Here is a 25,579-nt window from a genome sequence, read left to right on the forward strand (position 1 = left end):
GGTCCCCTCCACTGAGGCCTGAAAGATATACAGATTATTAGGATCATTAGACCAAAACACGTCGGAAACCTCATCCCAGACCTCTCCTGCATCCAACAGCACTTTTCACTTTCATTATAACTGCACCAATCCGATTTAGTTCCGAGGGGTCTTCTCCGGCCCTCTCAGTTTAAGTGGTTTTCCTTTAATGAAATTCCGTTTAATGCGGTTGTCGTTCACAGCAGTGTGAAATTTTGTTTGGCCTTCCGGGCAGCCGTTCAGTTTTCATTAAAATTGATTATGGCTCGTAGCCTATATCATTCTGTCAACATGAGGACTGAACGAAAGGGAAGTGTTGCCATAAGACAGATATACTTACAGAAAGGTACTGTCATGTGGAGATAATGACGTCATGGAAAAGAGACGACCACACTGAAGTGGCACTAAAACTCACTCTTGAATGAGATGACCCTGCTGAAAAAAGTTATGATGCAAAAAACCCGATATACCTCTCCGATCCTTTCCATACATTGGTACGTTGTCCTCAATTTAACCTAAACTCTTAAAGGCTTCAGCCTCAATACAAAACAAGTTTTTAAGACCCTCCTCCCCCGTTAAGGAACGGCTAGTGGTGCGCGAGGATGCGCGATTGCACTGAAAGCGGTAAAGAAGTGACATCCGCCTCTGCTCAGGCACCACCAATCGTGGTGCAAGGCTGAAGGGGGGCAGTCTGAAGCATTCACTTCTCCACAAGGATACTGCCTTTGTGGCCATTAGCGCCTAAGTAAACAGACTTCTCGCAGTGTACACAGGGCAGCATGGGGTGCGTAGTACGGTGCATTCACAATGGACCTGCGGCCCCGTTAGTTTGGCATCGGGTATGCTAGGTGGTTCGGACATGAAAGCATGACCCTCTCAGATGCAATCTAATATTGATTGTTTCTTTTACAAGAAAGTAAATTTTTTGAAGTTCACTGATTTTTTTTCCAAACTGTTTGGACCATAGTATCAGGACCTGCCAAGTCTGAAATATTGGTTGGAAACTGTGTAGGCAGCAGTATATATATATATATATATATATATATATATAGTAGCTAACCGGAAACCTTTCCAGTTAACATTCCTGCCTTTCCCCTTTCTCTGTATCTATCTATATAAAAATCCCGATGACTTACCACATTCATCTGTGAAATCTCGAAGTTCAATGATGGGTCATATCATGGAGGCAAGTGCTGATACTCAATGATTTGTACCTGCAATGGAAAAAACAATTTTTGGCTAAATTCCATAAACGGGCAAAAGCAGGAGTGCACGAATGTTGGCTTGTCTTGTTACTTTACTGTTGGCTTTCATGCTGCTTCTCATGTCGGTAAATAGCAGGGTTTTAACATGGTCAACAGAGTAGGACGAGTGAAAGCAATTGATGCAACACCGCCTCAAAGTCAACTGCGTGAAAAGACATGGCGCGAGCAGCCCGCGTGCATAGCACACTGATTCCACCCCGATGAAAGCCGCAAAGGCACACAGAACACTGCAAGCTTTCGTTTACGCTGTATATTATGTATCTTTTTCGCCTTCAGATACACAATCCACAGAGCCCAGGCAGCAACAAAAAAAGAAATCACTTCCTGTACTGATATCAACAGCCTGCCACAATGAACCACTGCATGACCGAGACTAAACTCGCCCTATCCGCCAACTGCAGATAAGCAAGCAAATAGGAAATAAAATGAAAAAAAAAAAAACTCCCGAAAAGGTTTTGACAAATAAGATATGTCGTATGCAGTACGTGAAAACTTGACATTGGCCGCAGTCAGAAGGACCGTACGCGAGCGCGTCTCAAGTCGGCGTCTTTTGCGCCGTCATTCAACAATGCATTCAATTCAGAACTTTCAAGCCTCTGCAAGAGCGCACGCAAGCGTGTCAAGTAAGCTGAACAAAATTTTCGAAATCACCGCGACGCCACGAATCAAACGGTCCCCGACAGCGAATGCTCAGAAAGACGCAAACGGCTCAATTTTACTTCAGTGCAAAAACCTCGTGTGGACGCTTACCGTCGAGCCGGCGCAAAAGAATCCCCAACTTCTCACTCGTCAGAATCGACCGAAGAATGGTCCCGACTTCTTCATTGAGGGAACCATTCCCCATGGCCGCATCCCACGCTGCCAAAACATAAGAACACAAAAACCAAGATGATATTAAAGACGAGAAAAAGCAATAAGAGAATGAAAAAGCAATTAGAACACTATTCGAACAGACGTGCACGTGCACGTGTGTATTCGAACACACGTGCAAATTATTACCCAGCACACTACCCAAGACAATACATCAGCTTTCCGGTGCCCGCCAACAATGGTGACACTAGGCCGCAAAAGCCATACTTTACCCCTAAAAAACAACTTTTGAACCACCGCAGTGGCTCAGTGGTTATGGCGCTCAGCTGCTGACATGAAACATGCGGATTCGATCCCGGCCGCGACGGTCGAATTTCGATGGAGGCGAAATTCTGCAGGGCCGTGTACTGTGCGATGTCAGTGCACATTAAGGGGGGACATGGGTCTTAAGACATTTTTTTTATTTACAGACCAAATGCAATGAAACTGCACAGACGTATTCAGTTTTTTCTGCTGATTTCAAATATGCAATGTGTTTATTTCTAGGCCAATTAGTTCCTGAGATATTAATATATATCATGCCATTGTCTGCTCAAACAATATAAAAAAAATGGGCCACCAGAAATTTAATTTTAATATGTAGGTAGGTACTACAATGTGTGAGGAATGCAACGCTGGAAGCAGTTTTCAATTTTTTTTCCGTGTGGACAAATGGGTTTAATATTTAGTTTCATGTGTGTCATGTGTTTTCTGACACTGTATGTCTGGTTAACTCACTTGAAAACTAACTATTAAGCCCATTTGTTCACACGGACAAAAAACTGAAAACTGCTTCCAGTGTTGCATTCCTCACACATTGTAGTACCTACCTACATATTAAAATTAAATTTCTGATAACCCATTTTTTTTTCTATTGTTTGAGCAGAGAATGGCATGATATATATCTCAGGAACTAATTCACCTAGAAATAAACAAATTGCATATTTCAAATCAGCAGAAAAAACTGAATAAGTCTGTGCAGTTTCATTGCATCTGGTCTGTAAATAAAAAAAAAATGCTCTAAGACCCATGTCCCCCCTTAAGAACCCCAGGTGTTCGAAATTTCCTGAGGCCTTCACTACAGCATCCCTCATAACCTGAGTCACTTTAGGATGTTAAATCAGCATAAACCATAAATTATTCTGGCAAATTTTTGGAAGTCTTCCCTGAAACTCCTGATATATAAGTATGCACACTTGCAACTGCAGTGTTTAAAATAAACGTCACCTGCAGCCTTCTGAAAAAAAAATGCTTTTATGGATACTCACCCCTTAAGTTCAGGACATACAAATAAGTGGAGACAAGATCTCAATTTCAGGGGACTTGAAAAAGGAAGAAACCCAGACGTGCAAATTTGAATGCAGCTTTCAATGTATCTTGTATCTGAGGAGTTTTATAAAAGCTTAAAGTGCTCAGAATACAAAAAATCTCCCAGAAAAAGAGTCTACCACATAATGAACTGAAGCAAGTTTACTCAGCTACTGACTTCGTCAAGAGTGAAACCATAAAAAGCCGTTACGTCCTTGAAATGGGCCGCTTTGGAAATTGTGAAGTTGTAGCATACTCGACGATACACTGAGAGGCCAGTAGCCCAAAAATGCATTTCTTTGTGATTGTGATGTTAAAAAGACATTGGTTATCAAGTCGGGCACAGATATGCTAAACTCCACCACTCTAGCAGTAGTCCTTTCACATCCAAAACTCTTTTTAGTGAGGGCTCTGAAATCTTGTTCACACAAACTGACACAGACAAGAAAGCCCATTAACAGAACACCACATACGACTCTCGCAGGGTGTCTAGCTGAAGTGTCACAGGCCATGCAAGGGATCTTTCAAGACCCCACCTTTTGGATGGCGTGTTTAGATAAATAGAAAGCACTCGCAGAAAGCACTCGAGCCCAAGAAGCCTACATACCTTCAAACTTGATCAGTACAACCCAGGAATGACGGACAAGAGAAAGAAATAGCGCTTTTGCACCAAGTCCTTAATACTTTAAACTCGATCTTCGGATGAGTTGCAAAGGTATTGGGCTTTGGCAAGGTCAGATTTATAAAAGTCTGCGTGGTATTTGAACACGACTCAATACTAGGAAGTTCTCAAATATAAATTTATCCAAATGATTTTCAACCATGCAACACACATATTGTATACGCACTTGAAATTCCGAACATTATTTCTCCACACACCAAAGTTCTCTCATTAAAAAATGTAGTGAAAATAGAGGGCCACATCCAGCTACAATCCATTACGATATCTGTCAAAAGATTACCATATTATGCACAAAAGTGGTGCTTACCTTGATTATTCATTAAAGGTTGCTGTATCAGGGCATTTATGCAGCCAAAAAAAAACTTTTACTCACATAATTTGAGCTCTGAACACACCTACCCAAAATTAAGTACACTATTAAATGTTTTCGCGTTACACTAGACAGAAATTTAGACTCCAAGCCACATGCTGATAACTTAAGCCCTAAGCTGGCACTAGCAGGCTATGGCCTCAAAGCTGAAAGCATTTTCATCTTCCTGTATTAAAATAATTTGCTTCTCTCTCTTTCATTCTCATATCGCATACCATTGCAAACCATGGCCTTGCACATTTAAAACCTGTTTGGACACAACTGTTTCACTCGAAAAATTAGCGGTGTGAATAATGCCCTCTTCAGGTCTATTGCATTCGAGCAGTGATTTATTTTTCAGGGTGAAAATACTTCTCTTCACAAAATCCTCTTAAATGATTGTCTTCATTTCAAATGATAAGGCAATAATATGTAATAATCACTCATTATGGTTAGGCATGCTTGTGATTCCTACCCATAACATTAAAAATGACACAAAAAAAGTTAATTTACCACTTAACGAAAACACGTATGGCCAATCGCTGTTTCAGTATCACGGTTCAAAATAAGGGAAACCTTGCCAATAGAAGACTGCTTTCAACATGATGTTCTCCATAAAAAGGTTTAACCTTTCAAAGGACAGTTAAATAAGTTCAGGTGCCTACATGGAGCCAATCTATGTTCAAATTATATCATTCCTGCATCGAACTATGTTTTCTATCATTCCAACTTATTACACCATTGTACAATCCTGTTTTGGAACTGCTGCACTTATGCATGCATACCTTATGTGCCAATGCATGCTTTTGCTATTGACCCAACAGTTGTTTGCTGGTGTTTCCTGTGAAGTTTCATGATGAAATAAATTGAATGAGCATTTCTGGTGTTTCTCTGGAAATGAGCTTGCAACCTCACCTGGGGAACTTCCTGTGTCCTCCACAGGAAGGCCACCAGACACCCACGCGACGACTGCACTCTAGCTGGAACAATGGAGATGGAAATATGAATATGGAAAGATGGAAGTTCTCAAATATAGATTCAAATGATTTTCAACCATGCAACACACATATTGTACACGCACTTGAAATTCCGAATATTATTTCTCCACACACCATTGTTCTGTCATTAAAAAATGTAGTGAAAATAGAGGGCCACATTCAGTTACAATCCATTACGATATCTGTCAAAAGTTTATCATATTATGCATAAAAGTGGCGCTTACCTTGAATATTCATTAAAGGATGCTGTATCAGAGCATTTATGCAGCCAAAAAAAAACTTTTACTCACATAATTTGAGCTCTGAGCACACCTACTCAAAATTAAGAACACTATTAAATGTTTGTGCGTTACACTACGACTCCAAGCCACACGCTGATAACTTAAAGCACGAGTAAGGTGTCCACTTTCCCGGGGGTCCAGTTATGCGCCTCTCCTAAAACCGAGGGTCATTTTTGATATCTATCTGTGTTGCGGCGCTATACCATTTTAGAGTCTGAGATATGGGAAAATGCGGCCCCCACCGCTAGGCAGCATCGTACAACATTCAAACGCGCTGGGAACCTCGTGTATAAACAGCACAGAACAGCACTTTGACACATTCCTCATCTAAGTGTATACTACACAAATCCCTGGGTCATTTTTTGTAGGTGCTTTTGTTCACGTTTTACGATTTTTTTGTACCCCTTACCATTCAGCTACGCGCCGTGTCGCCGCCACTGCCGACAGATGGCGCAAGTAGTACATGTCCAGGAAAGCTGGGCATGGGAGAGCTAAAACCTTCCCTGATTCCGGAACAGTGTTTCAATCTTACCATAGAAAGCATGCGTAGTGCTTGCAATACCTCCAGGAGTCCAGGAATGCGAAACATTTTCATAGCGACTCTACTGCAAATTGCCGCAAATGCACCCCACTTCTAATGCATAACACAGCTTTGGCCACCATCAGAGTCGTGCCAAAATGAAGAATTTGTGCTGAAAAAGTTTTCACGAAATTATAGCAAAGCATAGGTACTGGGCATTCTACACGCAAAGTATCAAATCGCTTTCTTCGCTGTGCTCAGGCCTTTCACTAGACAGAATTTATGTTAATTTTCATCAGGGTAGATTTTTTGTTTAAAATGAGCATTGCGGCGGACAACAAGGAAACGGACGCAGCCCCTCATAGGTTCACGGGGAGTAGAAACATGATGCTAAACTTAAAACAGAAGCTGCGCTCGGCTGGAGCGATTGTTGGCGGAGAGCATTTGCAGCGAAACCAAAGTCGCCACGCTGCAAGCGAAGCGTGTCGCCCGTCCCAGCCGCATCGCTAGTGCGCCACCTGGAGAGACCTCACAACCGTGCACATTGCGGCCTGTTGCCGAAGTGGACAGACAGAACCACGAAAACAGATTCCTGGCGGTGCTACGCTGCATCTTCGCACGCACTCCCCTGGTGTCTTTTATACAGTGCGGATGTCTGACATTTAACAAAGAACTGAGGCGGTAAAAACAGGCCGGCGAAAACTTCCTTACGATCAAGTAAAACCTGGCGAGGTTTAGATGCTTAAACAACACGAAACAATCGTCAACAGTACAAAGCCGAGGATGAGAAATGCAGAACGATACGCGCGGAGCTGCGCAGTCCTTTTGTTTTGCGCTGCCATTTTGTCATTCTGCATTCCTTGTTGTCCTCGCATTTTTCGCATCGCTTGAAATTCCTAAAGGAACTCCTCCAGTGCTTGCTATAACCAGAAAAGCGCCAGTAATCAAGACTACTCAATCCTGTGCAAGCGCACTTTGTTACATTCAGCAATGCCTGCGATACCAGAGAATCACAAGGCACCGCATCAATGCCATATCGTCCCCAGCGCTTAAGGTGGCGGTTCCACTGCCGCCATCTTGCGAGTAGTTCATATTCTGCCACCAGGCTACGACACTGATCCATCACTGAGAAAGTGTCTACCCGTCTTGCCCCCAGCGACCCGAGACTGGTTTTGGTTGAGATGTTGAGATACGTGTCCGGTCCTTTCTTGACCCGTGCACCTGTGCTGCGTGAGGGTTCTTTTGTTGCTGCGCCTGCCTTCAGAGGATTACAAACGAACCATGGCAAGCCCGGCTGCTAGTCCTCGTCGTGCGTGGGGGGAGGTGTTGGCTGGGGTGGTTCCGCATGCTTCTTTCTCTGCCTGTCCCTTGCCAAAGCCAAAGAGAGTGGGGCGAGCCGGGGCAAAGAGGGTACCGTCTTTGTCCAAACGGCGTCAGAGGTGAGGTGATCCTTGTTCGGGATAAGGATGCCAGCACGGGAACAGAGGACCGTTTCCTTCTCTCTCTTGTTTAGCCTTGGCTAAATAGCCGCAGAAAGCTGTACCGTCGATGTTACTATCTGGAGGGCCTCCTTTGAGGGAATGTGCCGTTTCGTTCTTGAGTTTTACGCGACTACACTTTCCTGTTTTCAATGTCGTGACATATATTAGTGGGAGCAAAGAAAAAGAAAAAAATAATGCTGCCCAGCCCGCATCGCAAAAGGCACAACGTCGACACAGTGGAAACTTGGGAGAGTTAGTGATAACTGTCGACATAATTGCACAGAGCAAATTAGTAAGTAAGCGAAAAGAGGAAGCGGACGCCAAAAATAAGGAAGGTGTGAAATAAAGAAAATTAATTATGTTTATGTCCCATGTATATATTTCTAGCGTTTTTTTTTTTTTCAATGAACCTTATAGTTGAAATCGGTGCCTTTCTTGTGTCCTTCCTTCTGCCCTCGTCTTTTGCGCGTTCAATCACTTCGTCACTGTTGATGCATAGTAATATTAGTAGTAGTCGGAACACTCCTGGTCTAGAGTGTAACCTGCTAACTAAAGCGCTGAAAAAAAATATATTTTTTTATCAAATGATATTGCATCTATGATAAGAAAACTATAACAAAGACAGCTATACAATTTAGTCAACGCTCAGCGTATGCCTGTCCAACCTTATAAACTATGGTTGGTAAAGAAAAAGGCAGAGAGAAGTGGGCAATTGTCAATTTCTGTTTACCCTTGAGATGAATCGACATTGCGCAAGAGACGTGAAATTGCTATTGAGAGGGTTAGCACCGCAGGGTGTCGGAATGTGTTTACCTCAGAAGCAAATATTCGTCGTACATGCGGCGGCACCTTGCAACCAATTCCGATCAACTTCGACGGAATTTTGCCAAGGCTCACAAAAATGCAGTATACAGATGCATACCATTCACGAGGCGGACTCGAGACTTTTTTATAGACATTGTACGAAGAAGAACGGGGGGGGGGGGGGGGGGGCGAGGTGTGCAGGAATGCTGCCAAAAAAAAGGGGTCGGCTACAAAGTGATAGTTCTGTAGGCACCTAGGGTGACCCCCTCCCCTCTCTCGTTTGGACCCTCAACTTCGTGCTCTTATTCATTTTAGACGTACGTCTTTCTTGTATCCAGTTCGCATCATTAGGTTGCTTATTCCCTCCAGAATTTTCCATCGCGTGTTGAAATGTATATCTTTCTAACCTTGCGTCGATTTGCCTCGATTTGGTTGGGTCAAAGATTGAAAAAGTGCGCCCGCGTATGTGTGTGTGTATGCGTGCGTGTCCACGCGCGCGTACCTGGAAACTGTAGGAACAGCTGCTATTTTCACACCGTCTATTGTCAGGAAACTATAGCCTCGTTTACATGAACCCGACTTCGGCGGGTCGAGCCAGGAGATCGAGTTGAGCAAGGTCAGCCCAACTTGACTGCATGTTTACATGAACTCGATTTTAGCGAGTCGCGACCGGTTCAACAGCAGCGGCACCAAGCGTCGAACGGCGCAGCGGGAAAGGGCAGTGGCAGCCGGGAAGATTGCGGCATGCACGGCTGCCTCGCAGGCGCTACGGCGCAAGCGAATAACAGGTTCGCATTTATCACCCCGCCTTCCACTAACCCTACTCAGACCGGTTTACGTGCTGTCTGCTGTTGGGGTCGAGTGAGTCAACCCACCCCCTGCAGCGGAGTTGACTGGACTCGCTCCCTCGACTCCCGGACCCGACTCGTTTACATGAACCCAGTAACCGGTTTTCAGCTCAAATCCTCCACTCAACCCGTCATGTAAACACCGCTTATAACGTGCTTGTAATCATTTGCCGAGAATTCCTTTTCCTGCGGCGCTAGTCTACCCCGCCTGCAGGAGGGGCGCGCAGCAAGGGGAGGGGGCGGTCCTTTGTGCCAGTTCCCGAAAAGGGGACTTCTCAGCACTATAGTCGGTTACAACAAAAGAACGAAGCGGCACACGCAACTCAGACGGAGCTCTCCAGCCAATCACGTCGATTTGTGTGGCTGTGCATGCAGCCAAGTCTGCGAAAGAGAACGAAGGAGTCGGCGCTTTGTCCCCGTGTCGCCGACGGTGGATGTCCTTTGTTCGGGATAAGGCTAAAAGAATAATAACGCAAAAAGAAAGGAAGAGATTTTGCTGCCCCGGCATCCGCCATCGTCTCTAGGAGCACCTGAGCAGGAGCAGGGGAAAAGACAGGGAGAAAGGCGAAGGTACTAGTAGGTGTGGTGCCCCCGTTAATTGTCTCAGCTGCACTGGCCACTAAAGGGGGAGGGGGGGAGAGGGCTGGGCTGCTCACCTTTCGCATAGATCCGCGCGAGAGCGTCTTTTTCGCAAAAGCGCTGAATGCTACAGGTGGGGTCATATTCGGCAACAGACGGTCGTGGCAGCTTCAGTCTCCACTGCTGTCGCGGCGCACCTGTGGTGACCGAACAGAAAACTGTTCGGTCGACGCGCTTGGCTGGGCGGTCTCCTTTGATAGGCATGTGCTGCTTCGTTCTTGAGTTGTACCCGACTTATATACCACATGGATTCATTTCAGCGGTGGAACATGACGCCCTCTGAACCACGGCATTCGTTTGAAAGAAGTGCGAGTCTAGTTCAGGAAAACTGCACCTGCTCCATGGTTAGTGCTGAAATAGTGCAGCTGCAGCCGCCATGGAAGCAGATGTTGGTTTGCGGGTTGTGATAAACGGCGGAGACTCAAGTAACTTTCACTCGTCGACAAGCTAGAACGCTGCTCGAGTTCTCCAAAGAAACGGATCGAGGCTGGTTCATGGCAACATGTTATTGTGATGTGCGGTTTGCACATTTCTTCATGAGATACGAGAGGTTGGCTGCCGCTGATGTAGGCTGTAAACAGCTGGCTCCAATTCATTGGCATCGCAAAGGCTAGCGACGACCAGGCCTGCACTCGACCATCCGTTTTGGCAGCAGACAGTGCCAAACTGCGCTCAAAGTGCCGGAACTAGCGGTACACACCCGCCGCACCGCCGCTGCCGCAGAACTTTGCCGAACTGGTGCATTGAGTGCAGGCGAATCGAGCGCTCTCCAACTTCCCCTCCACAGCGCTAGCCGGAACAACGAACAACCGGCAGCACGAAGCGAAAGCCTGTCTCTTCCCTTTCCTGTCGCTTTAGCAATGCCAAAGCTGTCCTCGAAAAATAATACGACGCCCAGAATGCGTTTCGTAGCGTCAGGTGAAAAAAATTGGCAGTGGCTTAGCACTTCTATGCCTGGATATACGTAGCGTCAAGTGATCCGGTGTTTCGGCCGCACGTTTCGCCTTGGCTGCTCGACGGCAAACTGCCAGGCGACAACCTCGGGATCGGAAGAATTTACATTTTCCAGTCTTCTGCGCCGTTTGGCAGCGGCTCGACTCTCGTTAGCTTACCAGAGCTTACATGTTGAGCGCGACCGTCATTTCTCCGCGCACCCTCCTCGCGCATGCGCAGTAGCGCGCGGCGCAACTGTCGTAAACACGAGGTCACGCGTCGGAGAGGAGCGCACGCCGGCGGCGCCGGCAGCGAGGAGCTCGCACCGGCGGACCTGCGCCTCTCGTGACGTCACGCGGTTCTCGCGCTGCGCATAACAGGCGGCGCACACTCGCGCAAAACTCGGCTCTGACCCGCGTAGTGTGGCTTTACTAGCTTTACGCTACAAAACAATCCAGCAAAGCAATATGGCGGAAATCTGCTTGGAAGTTCGACACACACTACATAGGGCAAAATCGAGGGAAACGTGCGAACATCGTAGAGGTATCGTTCCCTCTCGTGAACACCTCCTGATTGTAAATGTTTAGCAGCGCCACACTCGTTATTTTTTTGAACTGTGATTATTTAGTACACGTGCATGTGTGTAGATGGCGCTACTTACTAAATTTATCTACATTTATCGCATGTCGCTGCGTTATTGCTATTATTGTTTGTATTCTGTGGACTTTGTTCTTGGCAATTGTTACAAGTTGATTAAAGGAATGAGAGACCGACATTTTAAGAGTATATTTGCCAGAAAAAAAGAAGCCGCGGAACGTTTCAAGAGCTTGTGTCCTTCATGAGGAGAACAAAAAAGGTAGCTAAAATCAACTAGACATTGCGCATTCCCCAAAAGCCTTAGAGTAAAGGCGATGCTTAGCCGCGTAGAGCGAAGTATTAAGTTTCTTCACGCAAAATCTCAAAACTGCCACGCGCTGGTTACCTGAACAATTTTGCATTCCGTTTTTAACTATTTCGAAAAAACGCTAATTTTGATCAGGAATAATTTTTAAACTAAACAAGGCAGACGGATGAAAATTTCAGAATGGAAGGGCGATTAGACGATCTCAAACTGTACAAAAAGGCGCCGCAATGCAATGCATATCACAAAAGTTATTGCAGATTACATTGTTCTGTTTTCTATGCTTTTCAAACATGTGTGGCTAATAAACTAATACATACACGTACTTCTAAATGCTTAACTATGTTGATTAGCATCCGATCTCAAAGTATCTCGAAAGATATTTCTCTAGGTGCAAGAGGTTTTTCACAATTTTGCATTTCCTGAGACAAGTTGAGCTCAACTGCCAGTTTTCATCTTTGCGTTTTCTTTTACAGTTGAAACAAATTTGCAGCTACCGTTAAACAAAATGCATCTTTTGAAAGCAGAGAAAAGTAGCTTTTTGGAGATATCTGAACCATATTTATGAAGCGAACGAGCGAGGTACAGTCGACGTACAAATATCACCAAAAATGGTTCCCGCTCACCGTCAGAGTGGGACCGCCACCTTAAAGGAGCTCTGAAATGGCGCTCTAATAAAATGGCGGTATGCATGGGATGCTAAAGCACGCCGCGTTAGGAATATTGTCCAGCAAGATTTTTTTTTAATGCACTTTGTGGAAGCTCAGTTATCTGTAGTCAGAATTTGAATTTCAGCTTGTTCGCGCCTTTCCCTCTACTTTTCTCACTTTTTTGCACGCCGCCTAGTGGTGCGGAGCTTCCCGATCCGCCGGAGCTATGCGGCTTATTGGCCGCGGCCATGGTAGCTGCCTAAGGTCTGAAAGAATGTAACCAATAGCCACCTATCAACTTGTATACGCAGGTGTGGGTGACGGAGTAGGATGCGAGCATGAAAGCTTCGCCGGGAAGGGCTCGCCAAATTAAGAGGGAAGGTGTTTCAGAGCCTTTCAACTGCCCCCTCCCCCACTGCCGCTGCATCTGATCGGCGGGTCTACGTGTCAGTTGCATATGTCACTTACTCATCACGTGGCCGGCTGGCCTATTTTCACTGTTCTCTCATTGTTTTACGTCATCTGTGTTCAAATTTTGGCGCCATTAGGCGATGAGAGATCAGCTATGAAAATTAAGACACGTGCGCAGAATAGATGCCACAAGTATTTCGCTCAACGATGCGGGAAGATACGCATCCGGGAGATGGCTCTAATAGCTGTTCGATATATCTAACCTACGCTCCGTACGTAGACGCCATCCACAGACCCTCTGAATTTTAAATGGGAGTAGTGGGGAAGAAAGAAGGTTTTCCAACACCTCCTACATAAGAAACAAACAGAGTAAGACCACGAAACTAGGAAAATAAGTTATGACACAAATTTAGAGCAAATAATGCGTCGGTAAACTTGATCCGGCTTTCACTGCGAAATGAGTGACTTCCCTCCACTTTTCCTCTCGACATGAAAGCTTCATTTCATTTTTCCAAAGAATAATTCAGAGGTACTCTAGATTTGCCCTGCATGGAGATATTATATCTATAAGTATCGTGTGCTGAGGTTGTCCACGCGACTTCGCACCTGCTGCTAACCACAAAAGGCCATCATGCAAATTTAGCTTGTCCAGTTATAGCCTTTATTCGTAGAGTGTCGGTCTGTGAGTGGGAGCTCAATACTCCACTTTAGCAGCGGTCAAGGAGCACTGAATTCGTCCTCCCTTACCCTTGAGACAAGCGGATTCAGTACATGCCGATGCGATGTGTCATCCCTTGACATCCACAAAAAAACTACATTTTATACTTTACTTACTGCAAATATTTTCAGCCTTTCCCACTCGAGGAGCCGGCTGTAATAACGCTGCCGTTCTTTTGGTCGCGACGAGACTCTGAAAATACGGCGTCACAGAAGGCACATAACCAGGGCAGCCAGGGGTGATTTCTGCATAGAAACCACAAAAAGTGCTCTTTGCAGCGCCAAAAAGCGAAACCTTACGCACATTTAAGCGGCGATTTTTTTGCACCAAAAATTAAGTGCTTATGTGCAAAGTGATGGAAATTCAAATTTTCTTTGGATTAACTTATGGAGTTCTGACGACATTCTGGCTGCCTTTTTTTTTTCGCGGCAGTGAATATTTTTGAAGTGTGCTCTATACTCTCCCAAGTCCTAATGAATTCTGGTCGAGAGGACAGCGACATGTTGGATAAAGATTGTTGCCCAGGTCTGGGTTTTCTTGACATTCCCAAACTGTGTGAAATAGTGTGCCAGGTGCTCCACAGAAGGGGCAGAATGAATTGCGTATGTCTTGATACCATTAGCTCATAAAGTAGGGATTGGACAGTTTGCAGCCGCCGGATGATGTGTTCTTCAAATTTGCTACGGCTTTTGTGAGCTAGAAAATATTTCCTTGTAACAATCTTATCGTAATCTTTAGTTTCAGCGTAGCTTAGTAAGGGTGAGGCATCGTTAATGGTGTCAGAGAGAGGCTGTGTGCCAGATGCTTGGAGGAGGGCAGCTCGAGCAGCTGTGTTGGCCACCCCATTGGCCGTCGTTGAGAGGTGCCCTAGTGTCCAGACCATCAGGACATTCTGGGGATTGGACGTTTCGAAAATGTTCCAACATGGAATGCCCACGCAGCCCCTAATATAACTAAGTACCGCTACGTGTGAGTCGGACATAATCGTTTCCTTGCTATTCTTGGATATCGTTAGTGCGATAGCTGCTTCTTCAGCCGATGTGGTATCCTATACATACTATTTCTCACCGGAACAAGCTGCCAATTGGAGCTGCGAGTGCTCATCGTGATGTATTTTTATGGCTATCAATGATTGGTGATTTAACTGTTCTTTCAAATATTAGTTGAACAAATGTACTGCTGCTTCTTCGGTTGTATATTATTTGTTTAATTTATCTCTATACATTGCTTCTTTGTCAACCCTCACTCCCCCTTTGTTCTTTCTCTCATGTGATTTTATTCAACTGCTGGTCACTTTAACGTTGTACCCACTCCCCTGCTATAAAGCTTCGGAGCTGCAGGGTGTACTGAAAATAAATAATAGAATAAACTGCATGCTTGCCGTGCAAAAGCTCAAAGGATAAACTTCTGAGTAAGAGACTAAAAGGTGCACGAACCCCAGCATAGCAGCACATGAAATGCGCTCACTGAGTGCCCTTTCAATCGTCCGCAGAAAACATGGCAGAGATAGGCAAGTTGTCTACTAGCGCTGCTTCATGGAACCCCCGAGAGAGAGCCCATGTAGCTGTCGCTCCTTTTAAAAAGCAGAAGAGCCTTAGTCATGCCGCCAAACTTCAGTTTGGTTTCCTGATCATCCCAGCAGTGCAGCCTGCATAGAGATCCAGCAGCCTATAAGCTGGAATTTTTAATAAGTTGCCGTAATTGTCAAGCAGTCATGTCTGAATACATTGCTGAGTAAAGACTAAGATGAAAAAGAATGCCAATTTCATTGAAGTGGAAAGTTTCCATACGTTCACTATTCACTGGCTTGTAACCGTACACAGGAAATGTACCAGGTGTTTCAGGGAACACATTAAAAATTAAAAAAGGCTTTTTGGAGAAAAAAAATGGCATTTGAGGCACAGTATTACTAGTGTTGGCAAACCAAGAAAACTGGTCAACTGTCTTCAGTAGTAAGCTGGTTAACGCATTTTTAACTTTTTACTTGTAGAGTTAGGCACCTAGCTGCAAATAGAGATTTGTACCCGGTCGCTAGTAATAGCCATATCAGTTCTTAGCATTTCGAAAGCTACCCTTGGCGCTCTGGCTTGACAAAGTTTGGCTTTTTCCACTAGCCACGTGGACTGGAGGGGTTACTTGACATGCACAAAAAAACTAGTTATTTTATACTTTACTTACTGCAATTTCAGCCTTTCGCGCTCGAGCTGCTGTCTGTAATAACGCTGCCTTTCTTGTGGTCCCGACGAGACTGAAAATACGGCATCACAGAAGGGACATAATCAGGGCAGCCAGGGGTAATTTCTGCATAGAAACCACTAAAAGTGCTTATTGCAGCGCCAAAAAGCGAAACCATAAGCACATTTAAAAGGTGTCATTCTGACTTTAAGCGGCAATTTTTTGCGCCTCAAATGAAGTGCTTATCTGCAAAGTGTTGGAACTTCAAAATTTATTTGGATTAACTTATGGAGTTCCGACGTCATTTTGGCTGCCTTTTTTTTTGTGGCAGTGAATATTTCTGATGTGTGCTCTAAACTGTCCCAAGTCCACTCTCCCCGAGTTTCCTAACTTTTGTCTTTTTAAAATTTAGCGAGGGGCTAGATTCTTCTCCCCCAAGTAGTGAAGCTACAACAAGGTTTAGACACCTGAAATGAATTGTACCTCACTGTTATCCCCACTCTGGCTCAGATGCTTTCCACACCAAGTGATCCTGGTCACTTTGCATGCTTCCGAAAATCCACCCCCTCACCCCCCCCCCCCCATTCTTATCCAACCCTTATTCCTTTCCCTACTCGTACTGCAACTGGCGCCTGGAGCAACCTTGCACTTCCCTCTGCTAAATAACAAGCACAGGATGTCTGCCGGATCTTAGCTACTAACATCTGCCAACGACGTGCCCAGAACCACTCCATGTTTTAAGAATGCTCGAATCAATTACCGTGTATTGTACCCGGGAGCACCCTTTCATTCATGAGAGGGCATTTCTCATAATATTTTAATTAATTTTTCTGGCCGGCGTCACAGTCAGTTACCCCACGATTTGTGCGTATGCTTAGATACTTGTATATCTCACGTCTAAATACCTTCCAATCCCGATGTATAATCATTGGGGCCACCACTAAAAACTGTATGAAATGATGTCTGCAAGCATGGTTAGAGTCCTAAAACCTCCGCCTTCATTGAACGCATCTTCGCCAATGTCACCTCTTTTCACCCTTATGCTTCCTCCCACCCTTAGAGAGTGTGGAGATAGTGGTCTCAGACTCAATGGAGATGTCCTCGACTGACCGTCACAAGCGCAGCCAGACTCCTTTGCTGTCCAAGCTCCCATTCCATGGGTTTCGTAGCTTAAGCCCTAAGCTGGCACTAGCAGGCTATGGCTTCAAAGCTGAAAGCATTTTCATCTTCCTGTATTAAAATCATTTGCTTCTCTCTCTTCCATTCTCATATCGCATACCATTGCAAACCATGGCCTTGCACATTTAAAACCTATTTGGACACAACTGTTTCACTCGAAAAATTAGCGGTGTGAATAATGCCCTCTTCAGGTCTATTGCATTCGAGCAGTGATTTAGTTTTCAGGATGAAAATACTTCTCTTCACAAAATCCGCTTAACTGATTGTCTCCATTTCAAACGATAAGGCAATATGTAATAATCACTCATTATGGCATTATGGTTAGCCGTCGTTAATTCACCAGTTAACGAAAACACGTATGGCCAATCACTGTTTCAGTATCATGGTTCAAAATAAGGAAAACTTTGCCAATAGAAGCCTGCTTTCAACGTGGTGTCCTCCATAAAGAGGTTCCATCTTTCAAAGGTCAGTTAAATAACTTGGGATGCCTACATGGAGCCAATGCTTTGTAATAAAATTATATCATTCCTGCATTGACGTGTGTTTTCTGTCATTCCAACTGATTACACTATTGTTCAATCCTGTTTTGTAAGCTGCTGCACTTATGCATGCATACTGTATGTGCCAATGCATGCTTTCGCTATTGACCCAACAGTTGTTTGCTGGTGTTTCCTGTGCAGTTTCATGATGAAATAAATTGAATGGGCATTTCTGGCGCTTCTCTGGAAATGAGCTTGCGACCTCACCTGGCGTACTTCCTGTGTTGTCGACAGGAAGATGACCAACAAGACACCCACGCGACGACAGCACTCTAGATGGAAACATTGAGAAAGAAATATATATATGGAATACGAAAAGATGGAAGTTCGCAAGCGAGATGCATTGCCAATCAAATTGGTTTTTGAGGAAACAAAATGGCGCAGTATCTGTCTCACATATATATCTCAGTGGACACCTGAACCGCGTCGAAAAATGAAGGGAGGAAGGTGAGAGTGAAAGAAGAGAGAAAGAGGTGCCGGTCTGTGGAACGCAAAAGGCGCCCGTCAGCTTGCGCAAGCTTAGAAGTTAGATATGCCGAGCTTCGCACTGGGCTACGGAAGCGCTTCATGAAGCTCGATAAAGGAGAGTGTTACAAATTTTGGAAAACCTTCATCTTGACTACAGTTGCCTTCCAAAAGGGCTACGCAAGTTTTGAACATCTGTGTTGGCGACATGACGTACACAAGCTAGAACACAATTCATACTGGTGTGGCACCACAGGGACAGGGACAGAGACAGAGTGACAACAACACAAGTGCTCACTAACAACTGACAAAGTTTATCCCTGTCCCTGTGGTGCCAAAGTTTATCCCTGTCCCTGTGGTGCCACACCAGTATGAATTCGTACCAACTCGCCCAGTTTTCAACTCTTTAGAACACAAGCCCGTCAGCAACAAGAATTATGAGGTTGGATACTAAAATCAAGGTAAACAGGAGGGAGCGGAGTCTTTTGTGGCAACTGCAATATCCATCTATCCTTCACAAAGGAAAAAAAAGCTTCTTTACAAGTCTCCACACTGGAAAATATGAAATTTTTTCGTTAATTTATTTGTGGTCGGTTGTGGCAACCAAAACGGTCCCTTTCGCATTTTACACCCATTAAGCCCTGATGTCCAATTTTGACACCATACCTGTAAATCAATTATTACTTGCACCACGAGCTTCAACTTTTTACTGCGCAGTTATAGTGCGCTAGACATTCTAAAAACACGAAGCAAAAAAATCTACGACGAAAATAAAAAATCCAGAGCCGAAAGGGCTAGACAAGGTCCACATTGCCCTCATGCGTCGCCATCGTACACCCGTAATGAGGTTGGCACCGCGCAGGGCTCGGTGCTCTCCCCTTTTCTATTCAACGCAGCACTCGTACCACTTTCAACAACCGTTCACGTGATCCGCCACCTTCGACACACACTCTATGCAGGCGATATCACGCTGTGGACCATTCATGGTAGTGATTCAGCCACAGAAAAAACCTTACAAACCACAGCTAACATCCCACAGCACAAGATAAACATCGGACTTTCCTGCTCCCCAGAAAAGTCTGAACACCTCCTTATACGCTCCACATCCCGCTCTTCACCCACCGCTCGCATTACCATCGCCTTGAACCAATGACCAATTTCCTATGGGATGGACTTCCCCAATCCTCTACTGCAAGCCAAGGCCTCAACAACTTAAAATGCGTATCCAGACTGCAGAGCCCTTCTTTCTCCCCATCACACCACCCATACCTTCGCTACTCTTAGTCAACTTTTCCTCGAAACACTCACCCAACATACCACCAGCCGCGCCACGCGGCCCGTGCACGGGAACGTCTGAAATACCACTGGTCGGAACCTTACGCTGTATGGGTGGACGCGGCCTGCACGGTTACTGCGGCAGCAACAGTGCTTGTAGATCACACCCTACAACCTACTGCTACGCTCTCCACTCACCTTCCTCCAGCTAGAAACCGCTGAGAAAGCAGCGATAGCGCTCGCGCTTACTCGCCCGGAAGCCGCCAATATAATTAAAGGCTCCGTTAACCTCCCTCCTAAATTTCCCGAAACGGTGAGTCGACGAGAATTGTTGCATTCTCAATTTGCTTCCCGCATGCCTGCCCTTCCATGTGGAGCTCATATGAGACTTTGCGTACTCCGGTAATCCCGAAAACTAGGCCGCCAATGACCACGCCCAAGGACATGGCTTGTGCAGGGAGAGTAATGGGAAGGCAAGATAACCGCCGGTCTTCCTGGTGGCGGCGGACTGGGCGCCGGCTCTTCCCGGGAGCGCATGCACCCTTCAGCGAGCTGACGCAAGCTTATAAGGCCGAGCGCGCCAGCTCTACCCTTCACCCCTCCTTGGATAACTACCACCATCTCCTCCGGAAACGCCTTCAGACCCGGACACTCCCATCCCCCTATATCCTCTCCCTGATCCACCCGCGAGCCTACATCCCCACTACTCTCTCTGCACCACCCACTCGCCACCGTCACCTATATCCTCTCAAAATGCTAGGTGCATCCTCCCCCGCAGGGCATGGAGCGCATGACCAGCCGGTGGAAATGAGAGACCCTCTTGCGCTTCGCGGATTCGGAAACGCACAAGATCGCGACACACAGGACCGCCGACGTGAAGGACCATTGTGGACTCATGGCATCTGAGCGCCGTGTGGTCGTATGGACGCTGAAGGGCGTACGTGCCCTCAACACCCTTCGGTCTAATAAAGTTTCTCTCCTCTACATGCACTTCGGTCAATTGGCGACGGATTTCAGCAGGTTGAAGGCCTCTTGAGTTCAGATATCGAAGAACAGCGTGAACGTCGCACCTCGCGGTAGATATAAGACAGCGTTCCGTTACACAAGCGGCTGCCGAGCCGAGAATGGCCGGCCAGGTGGCACGCGATAGCTGGTTTTAGAGAGAAGGGAACCGCGAACAAAGCAGTGTGGCCAACAGCGGCGCTGATAGTTTTCCTGCAGCCCCAACACTTTGGAGACCTTACTTTTGGAATTGCCCTGGTACTTGTCTACCTCAAGAGGTCGCTAGCCGCACTGAGCTCACGGTGCATCGTGAAGAAGGCCTGGAAGCTCATTCTTCTGTGTGCTCAGTGCTGGGGCATATAGGCAGCTTCACAGCAGTGACCGCGAAAGGCGGTGGTGGTCCGGGTTCCTCCGGAACTCTGCTTCGATTGGCAGGGCTTTTTAGAGTATCAGTGAGTTGGCGCGCAACTGGAGTCATGGAGGTGGTAGATAGAGCGCCAGGCGCGGATTGGCGCATGGCCCTTAGCCAAGACCTGCTATCCTGTGGTTGAAGTTCTTTGATAGATGCCCGAAGCATGGCGGAATGAGCTTATTTACACGCATATTGTACACATCCCTTCAACTGGCTGTCAAAATGCACAATTTATTTTTTCTTCTGGCCGCAAATGCACCGTTATGAATTAGTGGACAGTCTGCTGAAGACTAAAGTAAGTCCTAGAACGCAGCCCTTTTTGGACAAAAAAATAGCCACGAAATATATATTGTGCGCTATGTTTTATGTTCGAATTAATGTAGTTCCACCTAGTCGACGAAGAGGTGGCTAAATGTTGAGTGAAAAAATCGAGACCCTACAGGAACCACGCCTGACCGCAAAGCGTTTCTGTTGTTGATCAGTCGCTTTAAGGATTGTAGCAACTTCATGACGCTCGGCTTAGAGCCTATTTTGTTTCAGTTGTGCTAAAAAGAAAGAAACATTGGAGTCTATGATAAAAAGTCTTTCATCAAGCTCTGGGCAAGGAAATCGTCCTAAACAGTGTCTTTTGCTTTAGTTATGAGGTGAAAGGAGTCTACCCTCGGCGACCTTTTTAATTGTTGAAATTTCTAAGCCGAAAGCCTTTAATGCCTCATACTGTCGTGACCAAGACGTGTTAGCAAATGTTCGAGTTTCAGATGCATGCCTTATATGGGCATATGCCAATCAATAGCCAACCGATACTTAATAGGGCGCAATCGAAAGATATCGGAACATGATATAAACGAATTTCATGATTATATCATTGCACTTAATGACTAAATGACAAATTGGTAATTAGTAGTAAAGAAGTGGCATGTGGGACTGTGCATTGCGCCTGTACCTTAACTAACGCTAATTAATCAGTGTATCAGTTAAGGTCACGTTAACTATTACTAACGATACATTAACTAGTATAGGAAAATGCGCGAGTATTGCTTAACTATCAAACATCAATAATAGACGTTTCTAGGCGTTTCATACACATTGTGTCGAACATTCTAGAGTTCCGTCACTTGACAGGTGAGTGACAGGACATGATGGATGGCATTAGAAGAATAGTAAAGACCAATTAGCCTAATTAACCTTTCTAGTCAGACCAGATAAATAAATAAAACCGAGCAGGAAATCGGTCGAGTTGGGGAATAGAACCAGGATGAGCGGAGTGCGAGACGAGCGCGCTAACTACTCCGCCATGCCAGCTGGATAGTTTGGAATGAACAAAGGCGCGTCTAGCTAATACGACGGCTTCGTTCACTCTCATCTTCCTCCCTTCCCTTACGGCGAGGTTCAGGTGTCCACCGAGATATGTGAGAGAGATTTCCTTTACTCAAAAACCAATTTACCATCGAGCAAAGCGTAGAGCCGAATGGGCGATGGCGTTCTGTGAACTCCCTGGCAGCGTTGCAAGACGCTGTCACGTTCCACTCAGAGGCGAAGCTTAACATCTTAACCATACATCACTGATGCAAGCAGCAACACTGCCTTAAGGCTTTCGCCTCACCGCACTTTAGGTCAACAAAGTGCCGTCCTGAATTTTTCTAATCATATGCAGTGACTTAAATTCTTCTTAAACTTCTCAATGAAAAAAGTACATAGAGAAAGTTCACCTGTCCTAACGACACACTCCTTCATAGCTAGCCCCGTTCTTCTTCATATGAAATGTGCTCTGTGTTCATCTGTGAAATGATACATCTTTAAACATCAGGCAGGTAGCCTAGGAGTAAACGCTGCAGAGCATATTTGTCTTTGAATGATTAGAAAACCGCAAATAAAAGTGGCTTTCCCAGCTGAGGGGTATTTTAGTTCAGTTTTACATCGACGGTGACGCCACTCCAACGTCTGAATTCCTGTAGTGCAATCATTCATCTGAAAAAAAAATCACCCTGGTTTTCTCAGCCCAGCAAGATGATGATTTGGGTTTATTACCGAGCAGAGCGCACTTTCGCCTCCTTGACAAAATTACTTAAAGAGACAAAAAGGGCCTCACTGTCAGAATAATAAAATTACATCACTGAACGTTTTCCCGCAAACGCTCCACCCAATCAGAAGGCACGGCGTATTCTTGCACAGTTTTCCTGGGCATCCCAGCTAGAGTCAGCTGATGGCCGCCACACCCAAAAACTACGTAATTTAATGAGAATTTTTTTAGCTTAAAATTTTGTGCCAACTCGAGAATACGGCAATATTCAGGGCGAACATGGCAATTAATATTTCTGACGCTGCTTTGCCACAAGTGTTAATCGCGATATCGCAGTTTCCTTCCGGGGGAACTTTATATGCAAAAAGTAATTGTTGCTGTTCGCACAGTGGGTTTTATTTCCTTCACATTTCCTCACAACTTGCTCCTTTGTCTAACGTCTCCGAGAATTTTAACCCTCGAACGTTAACTAGGTGCCCGTTCCTTCTATAGTAGCAGCAACGTACTTACAAGCGTCAGTAAAGTGTATGCCATAATAGCCGTAGTATCCTATTTCATGCATTAGCATTCCTTGGCGTACTGCCATTTCTTGACTTGCGTTCAAGAAATGCACTTGACAACCAGTTTTTTTTTTTCGTAAGCCGCGCCTCCTATTTGTCAGGATTTACAATCACACGAATAGACTGCGTACAGACCAGACTACGACAATAGCACCTGGACCGGTTAGCTCGAACGCTAAAACGCTCAAACCGTTACGAAGTGAATATAAGCCTTGCATAATAAGCGAGCTTGGGAACCTCTAAGAGTGCTTAATCACGCCCCTCTCATTCTCCTACAAGTACAGGAAGTCGTCTGGGCAACGCTGCGCTGTCTACGGAGGCAGTGACAGACACAAAAGAAGCAGCTGGGTTGTGGAGCGCTGTGACCGATGTACACGACGTGTTTGGATATTGCCGCACTTAGTTTAGCCATCACTCTACCGGCGCTCCCGTGCGGTCTGTCTTCGACCTTTGTCGCGCGCCGGACTTCGTCCTCTTCTGCTCGGTGCTAGTGGCTGCCGGCTGCGCTCTGCCCAGTGTGCTCGCCAGGTACTGTTCTGCCAGAGATAGAACGTCCTACCGGCGTCCGTGACATTTTTGGTGGAGGTGCTGGGTACGATCTATGTACGAAGACGTCCCAGGAACCTCCAGCGCTCAGCCACACCCCCTGGACACGACACCTGTCCACAAGTCAAGCCGCCGCTTGAAAGGCTTAGCCCCCGAGTACAATCCCCTCACCGCGCCATCACGCAAGATGACCTCTACGGTGGCCAGCCAGACCTTCCAGCAAACTGTGAGTTCGCCACCGCTGCTTCTTCATTCGCCTCGTAAGCCCGCGTCGTTTCATGGTGACAAGTTTGAAGATGTGGAGGACTGGTTGGACGGGTATGACAGGGTCTCTGAATTTAATCTGTGGGACGAGGACCGCAAGCTTCGGAACGTCTACTTTGCCCTCCAGGACGCCGCTAAGACGTGGTTCGAAAACCACGAGTCCGCCATCCACACCTGGCAAGACTTCCGGCGCCAGTTGCTGGATACGTTCAGCAGCAACGAACGGAGGGAGCGTGCTGCATTGGCCCTGCAATCGCGAGCGCAGCAGCCAAACGAGAGCGTGGCGATGTTCGTGGAGGATATGACCCGGCTTTTCAACCGCGCTGATCCTTCGATGTCGGAAGCCAAGAAGGTGCGCCATTTGATGCGGGGCGTGAAGGAGCAATTGTTCGCTGGGCTCGTGCGCGATCCTCCGGCTACAGTCGCCGATTTTGCAAAGGAAGCGGCAGGCATGTAGCGCGCCCTGCAGCAGCGGTTTGCGCACTACGGCCGTCCGTCAAACATCACTGCTGTGGAGTGCCACATGCCGAGGCCCGGGGATGAGAACACCACCCTCCGAGAGCTCATCAGGAGCATCGTTCGCGAAGAGCTGCAGAAGCTTCGCTCTGTGGAGCAGCCTCCTAGTGTCACCGCCATCTCGGAGGCTGTCCGTGACGAGATACGCCGCACGGTGCAGCCCACTCCACCTCCGCAACCGCCAGCGCCCTATGTGATGACATACAGCGAGGCATTGCGAAGCCCTGCGCCACCACCGCCGGCGTTCTACTCTCCAGCCCCTACCGCGCCGTCCGACCGATTCCCGTATACGACAGCGCTGCCAGCCGACCGCCCACCCGTCACGAAGGCAAACATGTGGCGAACGCCGAACAACAGGCCCCTGTGCTTCCACTGCGACGAAGCAGGCCACATCCGTCGTCACTGCCCGTACCGCCGGATTGGCCTGCGTGGCTTTTCGCCCGACGCACCCCTGCCACGCTATGGTGAACGACCCCGCAAGATCGATCAGTACCTAGCGGCCAACGTCCCACCTGCACCCACTGCCCAACGTCAGTCCAGGTCACCGTCGCCTCGACGTTTTTCTTCACCAGCCCGCCAGTCCTACGTCCGGCAGTCCTCCAGCCCGCGCCGGGAAAACTGAGGACGGCGACCCCCGGAGGTAGGGCCGCCGTCACCGGACATGACGAACATCCTCCGCTCACCGACGTTAGCATGCGACCCGACCTCCGACCCCACGCCGCGACGACCTTTCGACGCCCAGAGACGCCTTCGCTTGACGCCTCAATTGGACAATCTGAACGACCCTTAAGTCCGACGACTTTTCAACGAACGGAGACGCCTCCGCTTGACGCCCCAACCCGACCGCGAGAACGATCCCCTAGTCCGACCTCCCTCACACAGCGTTTTTCTGAAGGTGACCAAGCTTCGGCTGAAATCCCGGTCATCGTTGATGGCCGCCGCGTGACTGCTCTCGTAGATACCGGCGCCGA

General features: G+C 46.7%; 1 protein-coding gene across 1 annotated transcript in view; it reads right to left on the reverse strand.

Annotated features, from left to right (window-relative positions):
* LOC149357487 (uncharacterized) overlaps positions 1-25,579 on the reverse strand; it is a 115,020-nt gene continuing 89,441 nt past the window's right edge. The window contains exons 25-31 of the mRNA XM_089584747.1: positions 17,756-17,820; positions 15,834-15,903; positions 13,772-13,847; positions 5,387-5,451; positions 2,034-2,141; positions 1,155-1,232; positions 1-18 (exon numbers count right to left, since the gene is read on the reverse strand). Coding sequence (XP_089440873.1) covers positions 2,073-2,141; positions 5,387-5,451; positions 13,772-13,847; positions 15,834-15,903; positions 17,756-17,820 — 345 coding nt within the window. The 3' untranslated portion in view covers positions 1-18; positions 1,155-1,232; positions 2,034-2,072. The remainder of the gene's footprint in view (positions 19-1,154; positions 1,233-2,033; positions 2,142-5,386; positions 5,452-13,771; positions 13,848-15,833; positions 15,904-17,755; positions 17,821-25,579) is intronic.

The sequence above is a fragment of the Amblyomma mixtum genome, chromosome 3, assembly GCF_055824585.1.
Source record: "Amblyomma mixtum isolate Tamu chromosome 3, ASM5582458v1, whole genome shotgun sequence".
NCBI lineage: Eukaryota > Metazoa > Arthropoda > Arachnida > Ixodida > Ixodidae > Amblyomma > Amblyomma mixtum.